This window comes from Orcinus orca, chromosome 4, assembly GCF_937001465.1.
Source record: "Orcinus orca chromosome 4, mOrcOrc1.1, whole genome shotgun sequence".
Classification (NCBI taxonomy): domain Eukaryota; kingdom Metazoa; phylum Chordata; class Mammalia; order Artiodactyla; family Delphinidae; genus Orcinus; species Orcinus orca.
In genome coordinates this window covers 154,639,020-154,659,848 of record NC_064562.1, presented here as the reverse complement: position 1 = coordinate 154,659,848, position 20,829 = coordinate 154,639,020, and the positions used below count along the sequence as shown (strand labels likewise).

Sequence of the window (20,829 nt, the reverse complement as noted above, 5' to 3'; positions counted from 1 at the left end):
AAGTTCTTCGGGTTTGTTTGCTTTTTACAGTCCTGTTTGGACATTTTCAATCAAAAAAAAAAATCTGCATTTGTTTTGCCTACCCCCAGATAGTGTGATAGTAAATAGCGGTGAAGACAGTGGAGGCCCAGAGCCCACAAACACGGGAAGCCACTGTTGAGAGAAGAGGAAATGCCAAGGGGGCTGCAACAAGATATGTTAAATATTTTCTTTTTTTTTTTTAATTAATTAATTAATTTGTTTATTTTTGGCTGTGTTGGGTCTTCGTTGCGGCGCGCGGGCTTCTCACCGCGGTGGCTTCTCTTGTTGCGGAACACGGGCTCTAGGCGCGCGGGCTTCAGTAGTTGTGGCGCACAGGCTTAGTTGCTCTGCAGCATGTGGGATCTTCCCGGACCAGGGCTCAAACCTGTGTTTCCTGCATTGGCAGGCGGATTCTTAACCACTGCGCCACTAGGGAAGCCCAGGATATGTTAAATATTTTCACCACAAAGAGAAGTTCTGTTCTTCAGTTTCGCAAACGGATGGATGGGTGGATGGGGATGGATAGGACGGGTGGGTAGATAGAGAAGATACTTCCCAGTTCCGATAAATGCTGAGAATAAAGTAAAACGTGTCCCCTAGTGGTGCAGAGCAGGGCGGTGCACAGAGGGGTGAGAGCACATCAGCTTAGGGGTCGTTGGGGAACCCTCCCGAGGGCGTTCACTTCTGCTCAGACATAAACTGTCAGCAGGATCTGGCTGTGTACCAGCAGGTGTCAAGAGGAGGCACTGGGGGGCCTTAAGCCGGGGGCTTGTGGTGAGAACAGCCCTGAGGCTGTGAGGCAGGTGGGCTGCTGGGGTTCCGAGACGGAAGCAGGAGCGACCGGTTGAGGGGAGTCTGTGGCAGAAGTCCCAGGAGAGACAGGCCAGGGTAGTGCGGTAAGGATGGAAAACTGAGGCCGACTTCTCAGGTGGGCTGTAGAGAACAGTGGGTAGGACGTGGCCCTGCAAAGACGTGTGTCCACAGCCAACCCCGCAACCTGTAAGCGTGGTCTTTGCCAGAAAAAGGGTGTCTTCAGATATACTGAAGTTCAGGATCTTGAGATGAGATAATCTTGGATTATCTGGGCTGCCCCTAAATTCAGTGACATGTGCCCTCACAAAAGTGAGGCAGAGGGAAATTCGAGACACGCACAGAGGAGAAGATGGTGTGAGGACAGAGACGAGAGGTTGGGGTGATGCGGCCACAAGCCAGTGGATGCCTGGAGCCCCCAGAAGCTGGAAGAGGCAGGAAGGATCTTCCCCTGGAGCCTCCAGACTGAGCACAGCCCGGCCGGCACCTTGATTTTGAACTTCTGGCCTCCACATCTGTGAGAAAATGAGTACCTGTTGTTTTAAGCCACCAGGTTTGTGGTACGTTGTCATACCTGCCATGGGAAACCAAAACAGATTTCAATACCAGGAAGTGGAGTGCTGCTGTAACAAATACCTAAAAATGTGGCGGTGCCTTCGGATTTGGGTAAGAGGTACAGGTTGGAAGAATTTTGAGAAACACGATTTTTAAAAACCCGAATTGCCTTGAAGAGACTGTCGATATGAACGTGTCCATTAAAGGTGACTCTGGGGACGGCCGAGAGGGAAGCACGGAGCGTGGTGGAGAAAGCGCCCGTCACCTTTGAAGGTGCGTGTTGCACAAACAGAGTGTTGGTGGAAATAGGAGTATTAAAGATGCTACTGGTGAGAGCTCAGAAGGGAAAAAGGAGCATAGTATTGGAAATGGGGGAGAAAAGTGATTCTAGCTACACAGTGGCAGAAAACTGGCTGAGTTGTGTTCTGCGGTGTGTGGAAAACAGAACTTGGAAGTGGTGAACACGGATATTTAGCTGAGGACATTTTCAAGCAAAGTGCTGAAGACGTGGTCTGGTTTCTTCTTGCTGCCTGTAATAAAATGTCAGAGATGAATTCAGGAAGGAACTGCTCAACAAAAAGGAACCAGCACTTGATGATTTTGAAAAGTCACAGCCTATCCAGATTGCAAAAAGATGGTAATATTAGGAGTTTGACTGTTAGAAAAACATGCTCTGGAGAGAAGGCCAAGTGTGTAGCTGTTCAGCCTTTTGCTAAAGGGATTAGTTGTTTGACTCACGGTGGCTCAGCCATCTCATGGGCGGAACAGAGAGGAGTTATCCAGGAAAGATCTGCAGAGCCTGGACCTCTGACACACATGGGAGAGATGCACAAGGTTTCTAAGAATGTGCTATCAGCAGAAACACCACCAACTCGTACTGAAGGGGACAGAGACAGGAAGAAATGAGAGGCTATCAGACTTCCAAAATTCTGCGCGCGGGGAGTAGGCTGGTGGAGCTGCCAAGGTGAGCTACCCCTAAAGGAAAAGGAGGAACGGCTCCAAGGCAGAGCCCGGGGCCCAGAGGGTGAGGCCATCATGGGCCCAGAGAGCAGGAGGAACGGCTCCAAGGCAGAGCCCGGGGCCCAGAGGGTGAGGCCATCAGGGCCCAGAGAGCAGAACCTTGACCCACAGTGAGCTGTTCTCAGGTCTTGAAACCTCATGGAATTTTCCCTGCTGGATTTCAAACTTTATTGAGACCAGTGATCCCTTACGCCTTCTAATGTGTCTCCCTTTTGGACTAGGAATATCTATCCTGCCCCAGCCTTGTATTTGGAAAGCAGATAATGTGTTTTCTAGCTTCGCAGGTCCACAGCTGGAAAGGCATTTGCCCCAGGAGGCATCGTACCCAGAGTCTCACCTATACCTGACTCCTGTGATTTAGAAGATAAGATCTGGGACTTGGAGCTGATGGTGTGTAGATGAGATTTGGGGATTTGGAGTTGATGCTGGAGTAGATTGGGTCCCTTGGAGATGTTGGGGTTCGGTGAGTGTGTTTTGCACGTGGCATGGATGTGGATTTTGCTGGGTCAGAAGGCAGACTGTAGTATGTTATGTGGTGACACAGCCAAAAGATATGTCTACTTCTAACCCCCAGAACACGTGAATATGACTTTATTTGAAAAAAAAGATTTCTGCAGACATGTAAAGAGTCTTGGGATGAAGAGACCATCATGTATTATCCAGGTGGGCCCTACATTCAATAACAAGTGTCCTTATGAGAGAAGGCAGACACAAATTGTCTCAATAGATTTAATTATACAAAGTATCTTCTCAGACCACAGTGGCATGAAGTTAGAAATCAATAACCAAGGGAAAACTGGAAAATGCACAGAATTGTGGAAATGAAACAACGCAGCTTTAAACAGCCAACGGATCAAAGGTTAGAAAATACTTAGAGAAGAATGAGAACAAAAACACCACGTCCCAAAACTAATGGGATACAGTGAAAGCAGTGCTAAGGGGAGATTCATAGCTATAAACACTTACCTTAAAGACAAGGAAGATCTCAAATCAACAACCTAAATTTACAACTTAAGGAACTAGAAAAAGAAGGGTAAGCTAAACCCAAAGCTAGCGGAAGGAAGAGAATAGTAAAGATTAGAGCAGAAATAGACAAAATAGGGAACAGGAAAACGATAGAGAAAATCAATGGTTCTTCAGAAAGGTCAGCAATGTTGACAGACTTGTAGCTGGATGAGCTAAGAGAAGACTCAAATTCTGTAATCTGAAATGGAAGTAGGGACATCACTACTGATTCTTCAGAAATAGGTTGTAAGAGATCACTATGCACAATTGTATGCCAACAAATTGGATAACCAAACGAAATGGACAAATTCCTAGAAACACAAAGCTATCAAGACTAAGTCACAAAGACGTGGAAAATCTGAATAGACCTATAGCTCATAAGGAGATTGAATCACTAATCAAAATCTCCTAACAAAGAAAAGCCCTGGACCTGACAGCTTCACTGAATTCTACCAAACATTTAAAGAATTAATACCCGTCCTTCTCAAACTTTTCCAAAAGGTCGAAGAGGAGGGAGTGCTTCCCAACTCATTTCATGAGGCCAGCATAACCCTGATGACAAAGCCAAATACAGACACTACAAGAAAAGAAAACTACAGACCAATATCCCATATGCACATTGATGCAAATATCCCAACAAAATGCTAACAAACAGAATTCAGTATATGTTAAAAGGTTTTACACACCATGCGCAGGCGGGACTTATTTCTGGAGTGCAAGGATGGTTCAGCATATGAAAATTGATTAATATAATTATGCCACATCAACAGAGTGCAGGAAAAACCACACGATCATCTCAGTTGATGCAGAAAAAGCATTTGACAAAATTGAATACCCTTTCATGATAAACACACTGAACAAACTAGAAAGAGTAGCCATATATGAAAGTAAAATAAAATCCATACATGAAAAAACCGTTCTGAATATCACACTCAGTGGGGAAAAAGTAAAAGCTTTTTCTCTAAGATAAGGAACAAGCCAGGGAGGTCCACTTTTACCCTTTCTAGTCAACATAATACTGGGAATCCTAGCCAGAAAACTTAGACAAGAAAAAGAAATAAAACACATCCAAATTGGAAAAGAAGAATTTAAAACATTATCTCTGTTTGCAGATGATATGATTTTATATGTAGAAAACCCTAAAAATTCCACACACACAGACATGAAAAAGAACCTGTCAGAACTAATAAATTAATTGAGCAAGGTAGCAGAATAGAAAGTCAACAGAAAAATCATATGCATTAGCTCAGTATCAAAAAAACAAACAACCCAATCCAGAAATGGGCAGAAGACCTAAATAGATATTTCTCCAGAGAAGACATACAGATTGCCAACAAACACATGAAAGAATGCTCAACATCACTAATCATTAGAGAAATGCAAATCAAAACTACAATGAGGTATCACCTCTCACCGGTCAGAATGGCCATCATCAAAAAATCTAGAAACAATAAATGCTGGAGAGGGTGTGGAGAAAAGGGAACCCTCCTGCACTGTTGATGGGAATGTAAATTGATACAACCACTACGGAGAACAGTATGGAGATTCCTTATACAACTAAAAATAGAACTACCATATGACCCAGCAGTCCCCCTACTGGGCATATACCCTGAGAAAACCATAATTCAAAAAGAGACATGCACCCCAATGTTCATTGCAGCGCTGTTTACGATAGCCAGGACATGGAAGCAACCTAAGGGTCCATCAACAGATGAATGGATAAAGATGATTGGCACATATATACAATGGAATATTACTCAGCCATAAAAAGAAACGAAATTGAGTTATTTGCAGTGAGGTGGATGGACCTAGAGTCTGTCATACAGAGTGAAGTAAGTCAGAAAGAGAAAAACAAATACCATATGCTAACACATATATATGGAATCTTAGGGAAAAAATGGTTCTGATGAACCTAAGGGCCGGACAGGAATAAAGACACAGACGTAGAGAATGGACTGGAGGACACGGGGAGGGGGAAGGGTAAGCTGGCACAAAGTGAGAGAGTGGCATGGATGTATATACACTACCAAATGTAGAATAGATAGCTAGTGGGAAGCAGCCGCATAGCACAGGGAGATCAGCTCGGTGCTTTGTGACCACCTGGGGGTGGGGTAGGGAGGGTGGGAGGGAGACACAAGAGGGAGGAGATATGGGGATATATGTATATGTATAGCTGATTCACTTTGTTATAAAGCAGAAACTAACACACCATTGTAAAGCAATTGTACTCCAATAAAGATGTTAAAAAAATCAGATGCATTTTTGTACATGAGCAATGAACAATCTGAAAAGGAAATTACAGAACTCATTTCATTTATAGTAGCATCATAAAGAATAAAATACTTAGGAATTAACCAAGGAGGTGAAAGACTTGTACAATGAAAGTTACGAAAATTGCTGAAAGAAAGACAAGCACGTGGAAACACATCCCACATTCATGGATTGGAAGACTTAATATTGTTAAAATGTCAGTATTACCCAGGTAATCTACAGATTCAGTGCAATTCCTATCAAAATCCCAAAGATGTTTCTTGCGGGAAAAAAAAAAGAAATCCATCCTAACTTTTTTATGGACTCTCAAGGGACCCAAATAGCCAAAACAGTCTTGAAAAAGAGCCAAACTGGAGGACTTGAACTTACTCTAAAGATAACACGAATCAAAACTGTGGTGTTGGCATAAAGACAGACAGACTAATGGAGCAGAATAGAGAGCTCAAAAGTAAACCCTCACATATGTGGTCAACTGACTTTTGACAAGGGTGCCAGGACCCTTCAATAGTCTTTTCAACAAATGGTGCTGAGAAAACTGGATATCCACATGCAAAATAATGGAGTTTGACCCTTACCTAATACGATATACAAAAATTAATTCAAGGGACTTCTCTGGTGGTCCAGTGGTTAAGACTCCGTGCTCCCAATGCAGGGGGTCCAGGTTCAATCCCTCATCAGGGAACTAGATCTCACATGCCACAACTAAAGATCCTTGCGTGCCGCAGCGAAGATCCCACATGCCTCAACTAAGACCCAGCGCAGCCAAATAAGTAAATAAATATATTTTTTTAAAAATGTATCAGGGATATAAATGTAAAACCTAAAACAATAAAACTCTTAAAAGAAAACACAGGACAAAAGCTTAATGACGTTGGAGTTGTCAGTGATTGGTTGGATAGAATACCCAAGGGCACAGGCAACAAAAGGAAAAATAGACAGTTGGGACTTCCTTGAAATTTAAAAAAAAAATTGTACACAATGGAAGAAAGTATTTGCAAGTCATATTTCTGACAAGGAATTACTATCCAGAATATATAGACAGTTCCTAAAATTCAACACAAACTCAAACAACTTGAGTAGACATTTCTCCAAAGAAGATATATGAGTGGCTGACAAGCACATGAAAACATGCTCGGCTTCCCTGGTGGCGCAGTGGTTGAGAGTCCGCCTGCCGATGCAGGGGACACGGGTTCGTGCCCCGGTCCGGGAAGATCCCACATGCCGCGGAGTGGCTGGGCCCGTGAGCCATGGCCGCTGAGCCTGCGCATCCGGAGCCTGTGCTCCGCAACGGGAGAGGCCACAGCAGTGAGAGGCCCGCGAACCGCAAAAAAAAAAAAACAAAAAAACATGCTCAACATCACTAATCATAGGGGAAACGCAAATCAGAACTGTAATGAGACCCAGCCCATACCCAGTAGGATGGCTACTGTAAAAAATACGTCGCAAGTGCTGGTGAGGAAATGGAGACGTTGTCACCTTGTGCACTGCTGGTGGATGTAAAATGGTGCAGCCACTCTGGAAAACGGTACGGGGGTTTCTCAAAAAACTAAACATAGAGCTACCATGAACACCAACAATTCCACCTCTGTAAAGATACCCAAAAGAATTGAAAACAGGATCCCAAGGAGATATTTGTACCCCCCCCATGTTCGTAGCAGCATTATTGGCAGTAGGCAAAAGGTTATACATGAACAAAATGTGGTCCGTCCATACAATGAATATTCAGCCCCAGACAGGAGGGAAATTCTACACCCGCTACAACGTGGGTGAACCTTGAGGACACGATGCCAAATGAAATGGGCTGGGCACAAAGGGGCAAGTACTGTCTGATTCCACTATACAAGGTCCCTAGAATCATAAAGACAGAAGGTAGAATCAGGGTTTCCAGGGGCTGGGGACAGGGGGATGGGAAGTTATAATGGGGACAGAGTTACAGTTTTATAAGATGAAAAGTCTGTGGATGGATGTGGTGACAGGTGCACGTTACGAATGTATTTAATACCACTGAGCTGTGCACTTAAAAATGGTTAAGATGGTAAATTTTATGTGTATTTTACCACAATTTTTTTAACAATATAAAGGAATGAACTATTGATACCCACAGAGAAAAGAGTAGAGAGAGTTTTGAGACACAGAGTGGAAGGGCCACCTGAGGATGGAAGCAGAGGTTGGAGGGATGCAGCCACAGGTCAGGGAACCCTGGAGACTCCAGAGGTTGCGAGCCCGTGGACTCCCAGACCGAACTCTGAGGCTGCGTTTCTGGAGTTACACGTCCCAAAGTTATGGTGTTTCCATGGCAGCCACAGGAGTCACAGGTGCCGGACCCTTCTTCCCTTGCCCTGAGAGAGAAGTTTAGAAGACCATCTGGGGGCTTCCCTGGCGGTCCGGTGGTTAGGACTCAGCAGTTTCACTGAGGTGGCCCGGGTTCAGTCCCTGGTCGGGAACTAAGATCCTGCAAGCCATGCGGTGCTGCCAAAAAAAACTAGAAAATATAAAAATAAAAGACCATCTGGGTCAACAGCATTTGTCATCAGGGAAGTGCAAATTACAACAGCAAGATCCACTCCACACCTGTCAGAGCGGCCGGAATCCAGAGCGCTGGCGACGCTGGGTGCTGAGCAGCAGGGACCCTCATCCCCACCGCTGGGAACGCAGGACGGTGCAGCCGCTCCGAAGGCAGCTGCGTGGTTTCTCACAAAACTAAACCCACTCTCACCATACGATTCAGCCGTCAAGCCCCTTGGTACTTACCCAGAGGAGCTGAAAACTTATGTCCACACAGAAACCTGCACGCAGATGTTTATAGCAGCTTTAATCGTAGTTGTCAAAACTTGGAGACAGCTAAGGTGTCCTTCAGAAAGTGAATGGATACGTAAACAGTGGCCCATCCAGACAAATATTACTCAGCACTAAAAAGAAAGGAGCTATCAAACCATGAAAAGACACGGAGGAGCCTTCAGTGCGTACGACTGAGAGAAAGAAGCCAGCCTAGAAGGCTGCCCACTGTGTGCTCCAGTTCTATGACATTCTGGAAAAGGTAAAACTGTGGAGACAGTGAAAGGGTCACTGGTTGCTGGGGGCTGACGGGGAGGGATGAACAGGCAGGGAAACCACTCTGTGTGACGCTGTCATGGAGGACACACGTCGTCATACGTTTGTCCAGACCCCCAGAAGGCACAACACGGAGCGTGAACCCTCATGTGAACCACAGGCTGCGGGTGGTGAGGGCGGTCATCGGTTGTAACGAACGTTTTCATCGGGGCTGTTGATGGTGGAGGAGGCTGTGAGGTGGGGGCAGGAGATACACGAGAACTCTACCTTCTGTGAAATTTTGCGCAAACCTAAAACCGCTCTAAAAAGTCTTTTAAAACTAAAAAGGGAGAAGCTGTCTGTGGAGCCCATTACCTTCTTCCACTGAGGTGAAGGGGACAAACCTGGCCAAGAGGGGACTGATGTCGGGGGACAGCGTGCTCTCTAGTGAAGGCAGTCTGGGCGCCAGAGCCCCGTGACGGGGGCGCTGCCTTGTTGTGTGCGGACGGAGGCCCCCCGGTGCTCTGGGCCCGCTGGGGGGGTTGGGCCTTCCAGGCGCCGCTTCCCACCTGTGCTGCCCCAGAAGGAGGGCAGGTGGCCCTTCAGCGACTGGCGTGACCGCTGCGGCCCCAGAGACCATGTGTCCTGAGCGCCGAGCCCTTGGCCCCGCTGACCGAGGTCTTGTTCTCCCGTCAGCTGGACATTTTATGCAACGAGGAGATCCTTGGCAAGGACCACACGCTCAAATTCGTCGTCGTCACGAGGTGGAGATTCAAGGTGAGACTTTGGCGTGACGCGTTGTGTGTGATTTTCAGGGTCTGCTCAGGACAGCAGCTGCTTTGTGGGCACATCGGTTTCCTGGAGTTTAGGCATAACGAGCAGACCAGGCACGGGGTTGTCAGGAATGCGGCCGTTCTGAAGCTGCATCGGCCTCAGAGTTGTGTGGTCGGGGAAGGCGTGGTCTCCAGGCCCTGACTCGCCCCACCCCTCCTGGTTGAGGTGACCGGCGTCCTGGGAGGGAGTGGCCGCTGCAGTCAGAGGACACGTCCCCTCGAGCCGCAGCGCCTCTCTCTGGAACAGGAGGCAGATGAGTGGGACCCCATCTTCGGGGGCTGCCTGGGAGCAGGGTAGAGACAGCCTGGCCGACACCCCCAGCTGGAGCCGAGGTCTGAGGGCGAGTGGGGCACAGAGAGAAAAGGCAGGAGCAGGTGTGGGGACCGGGCGTGGGACTCACCCTCGGAGCTGACGAGTGTGGGACCATCGCCAGCCTGTCCCCTTGGGGTCACCGGTGCCGTTCCCTCGCCCCCTTGTCTTGCAGAAAGCACCGCTCCTGCTGCACTACAGACCCAAGATGGACCTGCTGTGAGCCGCGGCACAGCAGAGACTCAGCCGCCGGGCGCCCCGCGAGTACGCAGCCAGGCGGGGCCGCCACCGCGTAGGATGCTGCCCTGGGCACCGTTTGGACTGGGTCCCGAACAGAGAATATTTATCACTTTTGTATGAGAATCACACTCGAGAGGCGCTGCGGCACAGGGTTACGGACGCGCCTCGCCTCGCCTCGCGGCCGGGGCGCCTCTGCCCCAGCGGGAGGGTGTGGCGACGGCCTTCGCCGACCCGTGACCTTTGCTTGCTTTCCAGGTCTTGAAAATCTCGGTCACTTCCGTTCAGTTTATGAATTAGGTTTCACGATAAGCCCCCAAAATACTTGTACGTTTACTGAATCCTTCCTAAGTTATTGACAAAATGTCTTTTCACGTGAATGACGATATTTATGTGGCCTTTAGCTTCCTGAAGACTTAGAAGATATATAAAAATTTAATTTAAAAGCATACCAAAAGAGGCTTCCATGAGTATCGTGAGTTAACCATGGTATTTTATTTTCCACGTCAGGGAACGTGAAGCCGAGGGCCGCCCTGACTCCGGGGGGCCCGCAGCCCAGCTGGGGGGCTGCACCCTGACCCCGACGCGGCTGCCCCGCCCGGTCAGCAGGGCGGCCCGGAAGACGACAGTTCGCAGAACGATTCTTGTTCTCAAAAATTGTTTCTCTTAAATAGGGCACAAGTTGTTCAGTGCCGTCGTTTAACTTCCCGCTTATTCTTTCCCATTTTTGTTTTGCTGAAGAGATTGATGGTGGTGGCGGGGGGCCTTTCCCGAGACGGCGCCCCCGTCCGCGGCGGGGCTGGTGCCCAGGGGGCGTGTCTCCACCAAAGCCCCACGTGTGCAGACCCCGGGTCCCACCACGCCCGCCTTCAGAGGTGGGCACGTCCCCGTGCTCTCGTGGAGCAGCTGGCGCGCTCTGGCCGCTGTTGGCGGGCACGCTAGAGCCACAGAGGGCGGGCGGGCGGGCGGGCCCCTGTGCGGCTGAAGCGGCTTTTCCAGTGACTTAATGACCTACAGCGCGGGCAGACGCAGCACACCCTCTGTTAGCCCTTTCTCCTCCCAAATGTTAATATTTTTGTGGAATTGGAGAATAAACTCTTTGCCAGCACATCCATTTTTGTTCCTTTAAGATAGTAACTTGGAATGTGTAACGACAGGAGCAAGGAGACGGGCCTTCTCCGGGTGGTAAGCTGGTCCCCGCTCCGTGGCCGTCCCTGTCCGCGTCCGGTGGCTTCTGCCTGACCTTTGGGCTCCTCCCCCTCTGTCACCTCCTGCATCACCGGGGCGCTGGGGTCCTGGGGCCGCCTCACTTGGTAGGTGGTCCTGACGGTGGCTTGAGAGCCGGGTTTTCCATGAAGAACTTCACCTTGGTGACTAGAGTTTTTCTCGAACTTGCTTTGGAAGTGGTGGTTGGGCTCATCGACATTCAAGTTTGTTTGTTTGTTTTCTGCTTCCTGTTTCATACTTACAGATGTCAGAAGCAGCTCCCTTAGTGATGGGAAAAACAAATTAACTCAGTCCAAGTGGTTTTAATATAAGGCCTTTCAGAAACATAAAACCAAGTTTTTCTTAGGAATTGGTCAGAGTTCATCTCTCTCTTTAAGCCCGTTACTCCCGGGACCGTTTGAATGATTCAGTTCCCTGCGCCTGCTGTTCATCCCGATCGTTTGTTAGGGTCACTATTCAAGGGTTCAGTGAGTAGATGTGTATGACTAAGTATTACCTGTCTACCTCAAATACACATTTCTGCTGAAGCATTCTGTAAAACCGTGTGTTCTCAATGCAGTTGAAGTGTACCGTTAGAATTTAGGTATTTTCCTGTGTGATGAAAGGAAGGAAGGATTAAACAGTGTGAGCGTCCAAATTCAAATAAAATTAATTCACAGGTCAGATTAAAATGAACCTGGCTGTATAATCTCATAGTATATATTTGTAACTTTGCAGCTATCTTTGCAATCACTTGAATTTGCTATGGTGCTAAGTCGACGTACTTAATACACAGAGAGGTGGAGATGAGTCAGAGCTGGCGTCACCATCCCCACTGGGCCCTGGCCACCTGCTGATCCCGCGTTTGTGTCCGTGTTACCCTGATGAAACCTCAGCAGCAGAAGTACCCATTTTTCTAAGATGTCCTCGTGCAGACCGTCTTCACTGCAGGAGATCCCTGTTCCCGCCACCTCCAGTCTGACCGCAGCCTTACGGGGACGGAGCTGGGGGCCTCGCCGTCAGAGGGAAACTTTCACTTTTCTCTCGTGTCCGTTTAACATCAACGGCAGAATTTTATCTTTTCCAGCATAAAAGCCAGGATCAGTTAGTGATTGGATCCTATTAAGTTTGTTTTTTGTTTTTAACAGACGGAGTTACTGTGAAGTAGTTTTCACAACTCTTCATGCTGGTAAAACAAACGCTGTCAGTTACCGAACGGCACCCTCGTCAGCAGCGTGGGCTTGTCAGCAGCACAGGGTCTCACTAGGTACAGGTGTCATGAAAATAGAAGATTCAGATAGAATATATAATATTGAATTTAAGATTTGGGGGGTTAAAAAGAAGAAAACTTAACTTTATAAAATTATTTATTCTATTTTAAGCCTTCTGTCATATTTTCCCATCCAGTTGTTTGGTTTCAGTGGTCCAGCTTTATTTACAGGCATATAAGATGAAATTGGGAGGCGTTCTGCAAGCTTCTTCCTTTTGCTTTGAGTAGCTTCCGACTCGTGTGCTTTGTGTTACCCGGATGAGAAGCGGTTGGTGCTTCTGCGCGATAGGCTCCAGCGGGCGGCGCCACGCGTACGTGGAGTGTCCGTGGCATCTGCTCCACTGAATGGAGGCAGTGTAGGCGGACTCTCAGAACGTGTACGTCCAGCCCTTTGGTTTTCCTTTTCCGTCGTCGTTCTCATGAAAACACTGTTGCTGGGAATGTGCGTGGGCCTGTGCAAGGGGCTCGGCCATCGGTAAGAGTGAGTGACCGGCCAGCGGCCGCAAGTTGACGTGTGGCCTAGGCTGGCCTTGTGCCTCAGACCCCGCGCGCTGGTGGCCCAGGACGCGCCCCCGTGTCGACCACAGATGTGACGGTGCTACTTTCCCAGGCTCCTGAGCCCGCCGGCGCGTGCGGCCTTGATGCCTCCTCGTGGCATTTGAGGTCTTTAGAAATTCGTTTGTTTTTTCTTCAAAGCCCACAGGATGGATTTTACAGTGATTTTGAAGTGTGTCATTGGATTGAATATCATAGGAACAAGCCAGCTGATTTCTACCTTGTACGTGAATATTTGATGTGCTCTCAAAACATTGAAAACACATTTAGTGCAGATAGATCACAAGAAGTTCAGTTTCTCTGTTTCCTCAGGAAATCATTTACACTCCAGCACATCACATGTGACCTTAGCGTGATAAACCAATGTGTTTCTCTGCCTTGGTATTTAAACAAACTACGTAGGTTGGGATAAGTCGGTTAGAAAACAATTCAAGCGACACCACAATCATCACTGAGATTCTGTCCCTTCCTGGGGACCGCCGGGCCCCTCACCAGCTCACGTGGTCTCTGTGTCCGTGGGTGCATCTGAAGGGGGCCTGAAGTTTATGTGTCCCCTAGAACGTGTGTAGCATTAGCGTAAATGTCTAGTTCAACAGCTTCATTGGGTGCAAGAAAACCATTTTTCCCGTATGATGCAGCGTTCAGGGGCGAGAGCCCTTGCCGACCCTGGCATCCCGCGTGGAGATCGGCCGCTCTGGGGGATTGTGGAGGTGACGCTGCAGACACATGTTTTTGACTGTTTAGTTTGGAAGTTTACATTTTTTATGCTTCGTGTTGGTGTGTAATTTTTTGTACTCTTGGTGGCTAGGTTTTATCTAAAATCTTTTTTGGAATATTGCTTAACTGTTTTGATTTTATGATAGTGAAGCTTGTATTCAGTGTTTTGCCAATTGATATTATATGCTTGTAATAAAAGCAAAAGGAAAACCTACCTAGTTCTCTGAGGCTGGACGTTTGTTACCTAAGATGTTTGTAAGAGCGTGAGATAGGTGCCCTGTTAGGGTGATACGGTGTAACGAAGAGTGCCGTGGGTATTGGTGAGGGCGCACACACGCCACACTGGGCCCTCCCCTCCCACCCCAGCCTGGACCCTCACAGGTTAACGACTCTGCCCCACATGGCGTTTGTGACTGACTTCATGAAGCTGGTCCAGTGTTGGCGCCAGAGGCTCGATGGGAACTCTGGGAGCCCACACGCATCTGTGTGCATGGAGAGAGAACTGTCTTTGGTTGGTAGCTGTGTGTGCCAGGGAACCTGTGTGAAAGAAAACCTCTGATTCCCCTGAGCGGTGGACCGCCGGTTGGAGTTGCACCCTCTCTTGGCGTGTTGGGACACGTGTGCATACACATTTCTCGTGAGGGTGCCCTCTGCCTCCCTTTTGTTCTGTCCAGGCCTTGGTGGGGGCGGTGAGTGATGCCCTCCCACACGGGAGGTTCTAAGACTCATCTCTTCCGGGAACACCCTCACACACACACCAGAATAATTTTAATCTCGGCACTGGGCCCCGTCAGGTTGACACATGCGATCAGCTATCGCAGACAATTTACTATATCCATAACTTTTAATTTTTAAAGGTTAAGTAATTTACAGCAATCTTGAAAATCTGAGGAAACCAGAACTGAAAAAAAGGGAGAATATGTTGACCAAAATTATGCTCTCGTGGGTTTCAGATCATTAAACTTGAAAGATAAATTTAGTCTTAAGAAACTAATTTTACCTATTTTACTTATTTTTGGTAGATCGTTTACTCCACCTAACGAATGTCAAGGTGCCGAAGCCACGTGTAAATGTCCACGTTCACCGGGGCGCTGGGTGGGCTGCAGGGACGGCCGGAAGCAGGCTTCATCAGGGCCCATGACTCCAGGAAAGAGTGAGAAGGAGATCAGCCAGGCCCAGGTCTCCCCTGCCCCCCAGCCCCTGAGCCTGGGAGGAGGGGCTGCGAGGGACTGAGGGGAGGCTGTAGCTCACACAGGAGATTTGCTTCTCCAGCGAGACTCCATTTGCATGAAACATGCAAGTCCCGCTTTAACCGGCAGCGCTGTTACAGGTGTGATCCTGCATCCCCTGCCGTGAGACAGAGGCTTTGGAGGCCGCAGGAGAGGAGCACGCAGCACGCACAGCCAGGGGCCTCAGCCACACCTGCTGCCTGGCTGAGGATAAATGTCTCCCTTTGACTTTTGGTTCTTACGGATAAAACCCCCAGTGGGGCCAGCAGTCCTCGTTACGGCAGCTGTGGCCAGGCCCGGGGCATGGGGCCCGCTTGCTAGGTCGGTAACCTCGCGGCGCCCACTCCCAGTTGCGCTGGAGTGCAGCCGTGCTCCTGTAGGTAACAGGCCCCTGCAGGGTGCGCAGGCAGCCCCTCCGTCCAGGTGGCAGGCAACACCCCATCATTTGGTGTGTTTTGCCTTTACGTGGCAGGTGGCCGTGGGAGGCCTGTCAGTCTCAACCACCAGCAGGCTGACATATCCGTCAGACTTGTTGCAGCCTGATTGTCTCTGGATTTTATTTGAATGTGAAAATATAAACCATTTGACAATGAATCCTGTGGGGGTTTTTGTTTGTTTTTTTTAACGTGTGTTGGGTACTATGATAACAAAGTTGCTTCTTTAGGAACATTTTTAGTCAAAAACCTTTTGAGGCATAAACAGATCTGGCCCTTATAACAAACAGACCAAGTATGAAAATGCACCGGCTAAGTACGTATTCTTGTTGGTGGGAAATGGCTTTTTCCACTAACACCTCAGGAAGCACAAAGCAGGCATTAATCCCAGCTCAGTCCTGGGAGGTGTTTTGGTGATTCTACTGCTTACAGGCTGTTGTCTGTAGGACCCCAGGGCTTGGGCGGGGAGGTCCTGCGACCCCAGGGCTCTGGAGAGATATGGCGAATGGTCCCAGGACAGCCAGGGGTCCCCGGGATCCACACTTCTCTTCCTGGCCCCGCGTGGTGCTTTGGCTGTGCAGGTGTTACAGGTGTTACTCCCCCTGCCCCTCGGCTGTCTCTGACCCCACACCCAGGGCGGCGGGAGGGGCCCGGAGCCCCATCTCCCGTGAACGCAGCCAACACGGATCGAAATACTGCCTGATGGAGCTGCGGCTGGTCTGGGCCGCCTGCTCCCTCAATGCCCAGGTTGGCCCCTGTGAGGGTTCCTTTTGAGGGCTTGCTTAGTGACGCTCCCAAGGGTGAAGTGGGGCCCCCGGGGGCCTGCCAGAATCGCAGGGTGTGTGTTCTGTTTGTCGTCCAGCGTGGAAAGCGCTTCCTCGCACTGTGTCAGTGTCGCCTTTTCACCCATGATGCTCGTGCGCTCAGACCCCCTTCAGGGTCTTGCAGAGGGGCTTCCGGGTTTTCCTCCCACAGGGCTCACGTATTTCTAGTTTGGCTTATTTCTTGTGTTTCCTCAGGGAGGCGGGGCACCTGCTTATATGGAATGGAGAAGACACTGGTGTTTGTACCCAATCTGCTGGTTCCGGGAGTGGCGGGGTGGGTGTCCTGGACGCCCACAGGCAGCAGTGTCACAGCAAACACACGGACCCCTGTGCGCCTCTGCGGGCTGCGTGTGCACGGCTGCATCTCGAAGAATGCTGGCGGCGAAGGAAGCTTGCTGTGCGTTCAGACTTGAGTGGGAAGACTCTTGACGTCTCCATTTAAGCACAGTTGTGGAGTTTTGATAAATACTGTTGACTGAGTCGAGAAATTTCCTTCTGTTAAAGCTCACTAGACATTTTAGTCTAGAATGTGTAATTTCCATTTTTTAAATTACAAATTTTAAGTAAAAAAAAAATTTTTAAGTAACCTTTCTGTTTTGTTTTTCGATTTTTAACACATACACAGATTCATGCAACCACCACTACAGTCAGGACACAACAGCTCCATCATCCCAAAGACCTCCTGAGTGCCGGTCCTCCTCTGCCACCCCCACCCCCCATAATTCCTGGCAGCCACTGATCTCCGGCATTGTAATCTTGCCTTTACCAAGGCCAAGGCGGCTCCAGCTCCCGCTCAGGTCCCCACAAAGGCTTCCAAGTAGAGACCTTTATCTGCCCATGTGAGGACAGAAGGACTAGTGTGACCCCTGGGCTGCTGTCTGCATGGGGCTGGTGTCCTGTGCTATTTGTATAAATAAACCTGAGGCAGGACCTGTCAAAAAAAAATGTCGTGTAAATAGAATTGTACGCGTCACCTTTGAGACTGGACTCCTGGACTCAGCGTACTGCCTTTGAGATCCATCCGAGGGGCCAAATGGCTCATATGTCCTGTGACGTGGATGGACCACAGTTTGCCGGTTCACCTGATGAAAGACTTTTGCATTTTCAATTTTTGATGATTGTGAACCTCATGTACAGGTTTGCATGTGGACGTAAGCTTTGTTTCTCTACAAAGTAGGATTTCTGGGTCGTATGGTGAGTGTATGTTTAAGAAACTGCTGAACAGGATTTCCCTGGTGGTCCAGTGGTTAGAATCCGCCTTCCAATGCAGCGGGCGCGGGTTCTATCCCTGATTGGAGAACTAAGATCCCACATGCCGTGTGTTGTGGCCAAAAAAACAGAAAAAGAGAAAAGAAACCTCCGAGCGACAGTTTCCAGACTGGCTGCCCGACTTTGCATTTCCAACTGCAAGGCCTGAGCCATTCCAGCACCCCACATCCCAAAGTGCCAGTGTTCTCTTTGATTTTAGACGTTTTTGGTGGTGTGTAGTGGTGTGTCATTGTGGTTTGAATTTACATTTCCCTAATGGCTTTGATGTTGATCCTCTTTTCATGTGCTTATCTGTCATTACATCATCTTTGGTGCACTGTCTATTCATGTCTTTTGCCTACTTTTTAACTGAGTTATTTTCTTACTGAGTTTTGAGAGTTTTTATATATTCTGGATACAAGTCCTAAGTTTGATATGTGATTTGCAAATATTTCTCCCAGTATTTATCTTGTGTTTTCATTTTCTTTACACTGTCTTTGGCAGAGCAAATGCTTTTAATTTTGATGAAGTCCAATTGATTTCTTCGTTTATGAATTCGTTTATGGATTACGCTTTTGATATCATGTCTAAGAACTCTTTGACAAAGGCCAGGTCATGAAGGTATTTTTCTGTTTTCTTCCAAACATTTCACAGCTTTGTGTTTTACACTGATGTGTGATTCATTTTGAATTAATTGTGAGATGTGAGGCTTCGGTTGAGGTTCGATTATTTGCATGTGGACGATCAACCGATCAACTTTTCAGCACTGTTGAAAAGGCTGTCCTTTCTCCACTGGATTCACTTGCACTGTTGTCAGAGGTCAAATGGCCATATCTATGTGGATCTGTTTCTGGACTCCTTATCATTAATTTCTGATCACTGACTGTGTATTTGTCCTTTGCTGATACCATACTGTTTGGATAGTTGTTGCTTTATGGAAAGCATTCAAATTGGGTAGAGTGATTTATCCAACTTTGTTCTTCTTTGTAAAAATTATTTTAGCTACCCTGGCTCATTTACCCTGCCATATAAATTTTACACTCTTCTTATCTATATCTAAAAAATGTTCTGCTGGGAGTTTTGGAATTGTGTTAATTCTATAGATCACTTTGGGGGAGATTGACATCTCGACTATGTTGGTAACCGAGCAGGACCCTGGGCAGCCTTCCCGGGACAAACATTCCCCACCATGTCCTCTGCCTGCCTCTTGTTTATAGAAAACCTTTAGCCTCCTAGGCCTTCCCTGAGTTCCAAAGAATACATTTAATCAGAGAAGTGAGAAAATGCAGAAACAAAGGAAAACAGCCAAGCAAGACAAAATCATAATAGTTTAGCCATTAAATAGTCAAGGACCTCGAGGGCTATAGATACTATTCTGAGCCATATTCTTGAGCTGTTTTGCAGATTCTGAAACCCCCACCAGGTGGAAGAAGTTAACTGTATGCTGCCCACAAACACATAGACTCGAGACTGGCTGAAACCAGAAGGTTGATGATGTTGACTCCTAATTACCTCACCACCAACCAATCAGAAGAACGTCCACAAGCTGATCACACACCCCACGACCCCGCTCCCTCACCCTGTCTTTAAAACCCTTTCCCTGAAAGCCATCGGGGAGTTTGGGTCTTTTGAGCACTAGCTGCCCTGGACTCCTTGCTTGGCTCCTGCAATAAATGCTGCCCTTTCCTTCACCACAACCAGTGTCAGAAGATTGGCTTTACTGTGTGCTGGTGAGTGGACCCAAGTTTGGTTCAATAACATGTTGAGTCTTTCAGTCTATGAGCATGTTATGTCTCTTCATTTATGTAGGTCTTCTTTCGTGTCTTTAGTCAGGATTTTGTGCATACAGATCCTGTGCATGTTTGGTTAGATTTATACCTAAGTCTCTCTGTCTGCTTTTCTCTCTCTCTCTCTCTTTCTGTCTCTTTCTCTCTCTCCCTCACACATGCATTCTTTCTTTCAAGGCTGCTGTTGTTTTCAATTGCAATTTTCAATATTTTATTGCTTTTTATTGCTTGTACATAGTAATAGGATTGATTTTTATGTGTTACCCTATGACCATATTGTTTTAGATTAGTCTGGGATTTTCTACATAGACAGTCATATAGTCTGTGAATAGGAAAAGTTTTGTATCTCCTTTTCCAATCTCTATTACCTTTATTTCCTTTTCTTGCCTTATTGCACTGGCTGGATCCTCCAACACTGAGTAGGAGTGGTGAGAGAGGACATCTTTACCTTGTTTCTTATCTTAGGGGGAAATCATTCAGTATTTCACCGTTTAGTGTTACACAATTACACAATTCTATACATCACAATTCATAGAATTGTACACTAAAGGAAAAAGGTCTTAGTGTATCATAATTTAAAAAATAAATTTAAAAAACAGCAACTACCGTCAGTAAACAATTGGAATTTGAAATTAAAAACACAATACCATTTACATTAGTACCAAAAAGAAATACATAGGTATAAATCTAACTAAATATGTATAAGATCTGCATGAGGAACTATAAAGTTCTGATGTAAGAAATCAAAGATCTAAATAGGTGGAGACAGAGTCCATGTTCATGGGTAGGAAGACTTAATACTGTCAAAATGTCAGTTCTTCCCAAATGGATGTATAGGTTCCATGTAGTCCCAGTTAAAATCCCAGCAGGTTATCTTGCTGATATTGACAAACTCATTCTGGGGTTTATATGGAGAGGCAAAGACCCACAAAAGTCAACACAATATTGAAAGAAAAGAACAAAGTTGGAGGATTCACACTACCCTACTTCAAGACTTACTATAAAGCTACAATAACCAAGACAGTGTGGTATCACTGAAAAAAGAGACAAACAGGTCAGTGAAACAGAATAGAGAGACCAGAAACAGACCCACGCAAATATAGCCAACTGTTGACAAAGGAGCAAATGCTATTCAATGGAGGAAAGGTAGTCTTTCCAACAAATGGTGCTGGAGCAACTGGACACTGATATGCCAAAAAAAAAAAAAAAAAAAAGCGAGAGAAAGAAAAAAGAAACTAAACACAGAATTTAAGCCCTTCACAGTAATTAACTTGAAATGCATCATAACCCTACATGTAAAGTTAAAAACTATAAAATTCCTAAAAAATAACAGGAGAAGATCTAGATAATCCTGGGTTAGCAGCAGCTGCTTAGATACACCACCAAAAAGCATGAAAGAAAAAACTCGTCAGTTGGTCTTCATTAAAATTAACAACTTATGCTCTGTGAAAGATACCATTAAGAGAA

At 47.1% G+C, this 20,829-nt stretch overlaps 1 protein-coding gene across 10 annotated transcripts in view; it reads left to right on the top strand.

Annotated features, from left to right (window-relative positions):
• The window catches only part of PCGF3 (polycomb group ring finger 3), a 62,150-nt gene extending 41,553 nt beyond the window's left edge, over positions 1–20,597 (top strand). For 4 of the 10 annotated variants that reach the window (XM_049709203.1, XM_049709202.1, XM_033419664.2 and 1 more), the window contains one exon: positions 16,523–20,597. In XM_049709203.1, coding sequence (XP_049565160.1) covers positions 16,523–16,756 — 234 coding nt within the window. In that variant the 3' untranslated portion in view covers positions 16,757–20,597. Of the gene's footprint in view, positions 1–89; positions 9,175–9,408; positions 9,490–10,030; positions 14,055–16,522 lie in introns of those variants that run through there. The other 6 variants (XM_004265200.3, XM_049709208.1, XM_049709204.1 and 3 more) reach the window with 4 other exon arrangements.
• Positions 20,598–20,829: the final 232 nt, after the last annotated feature.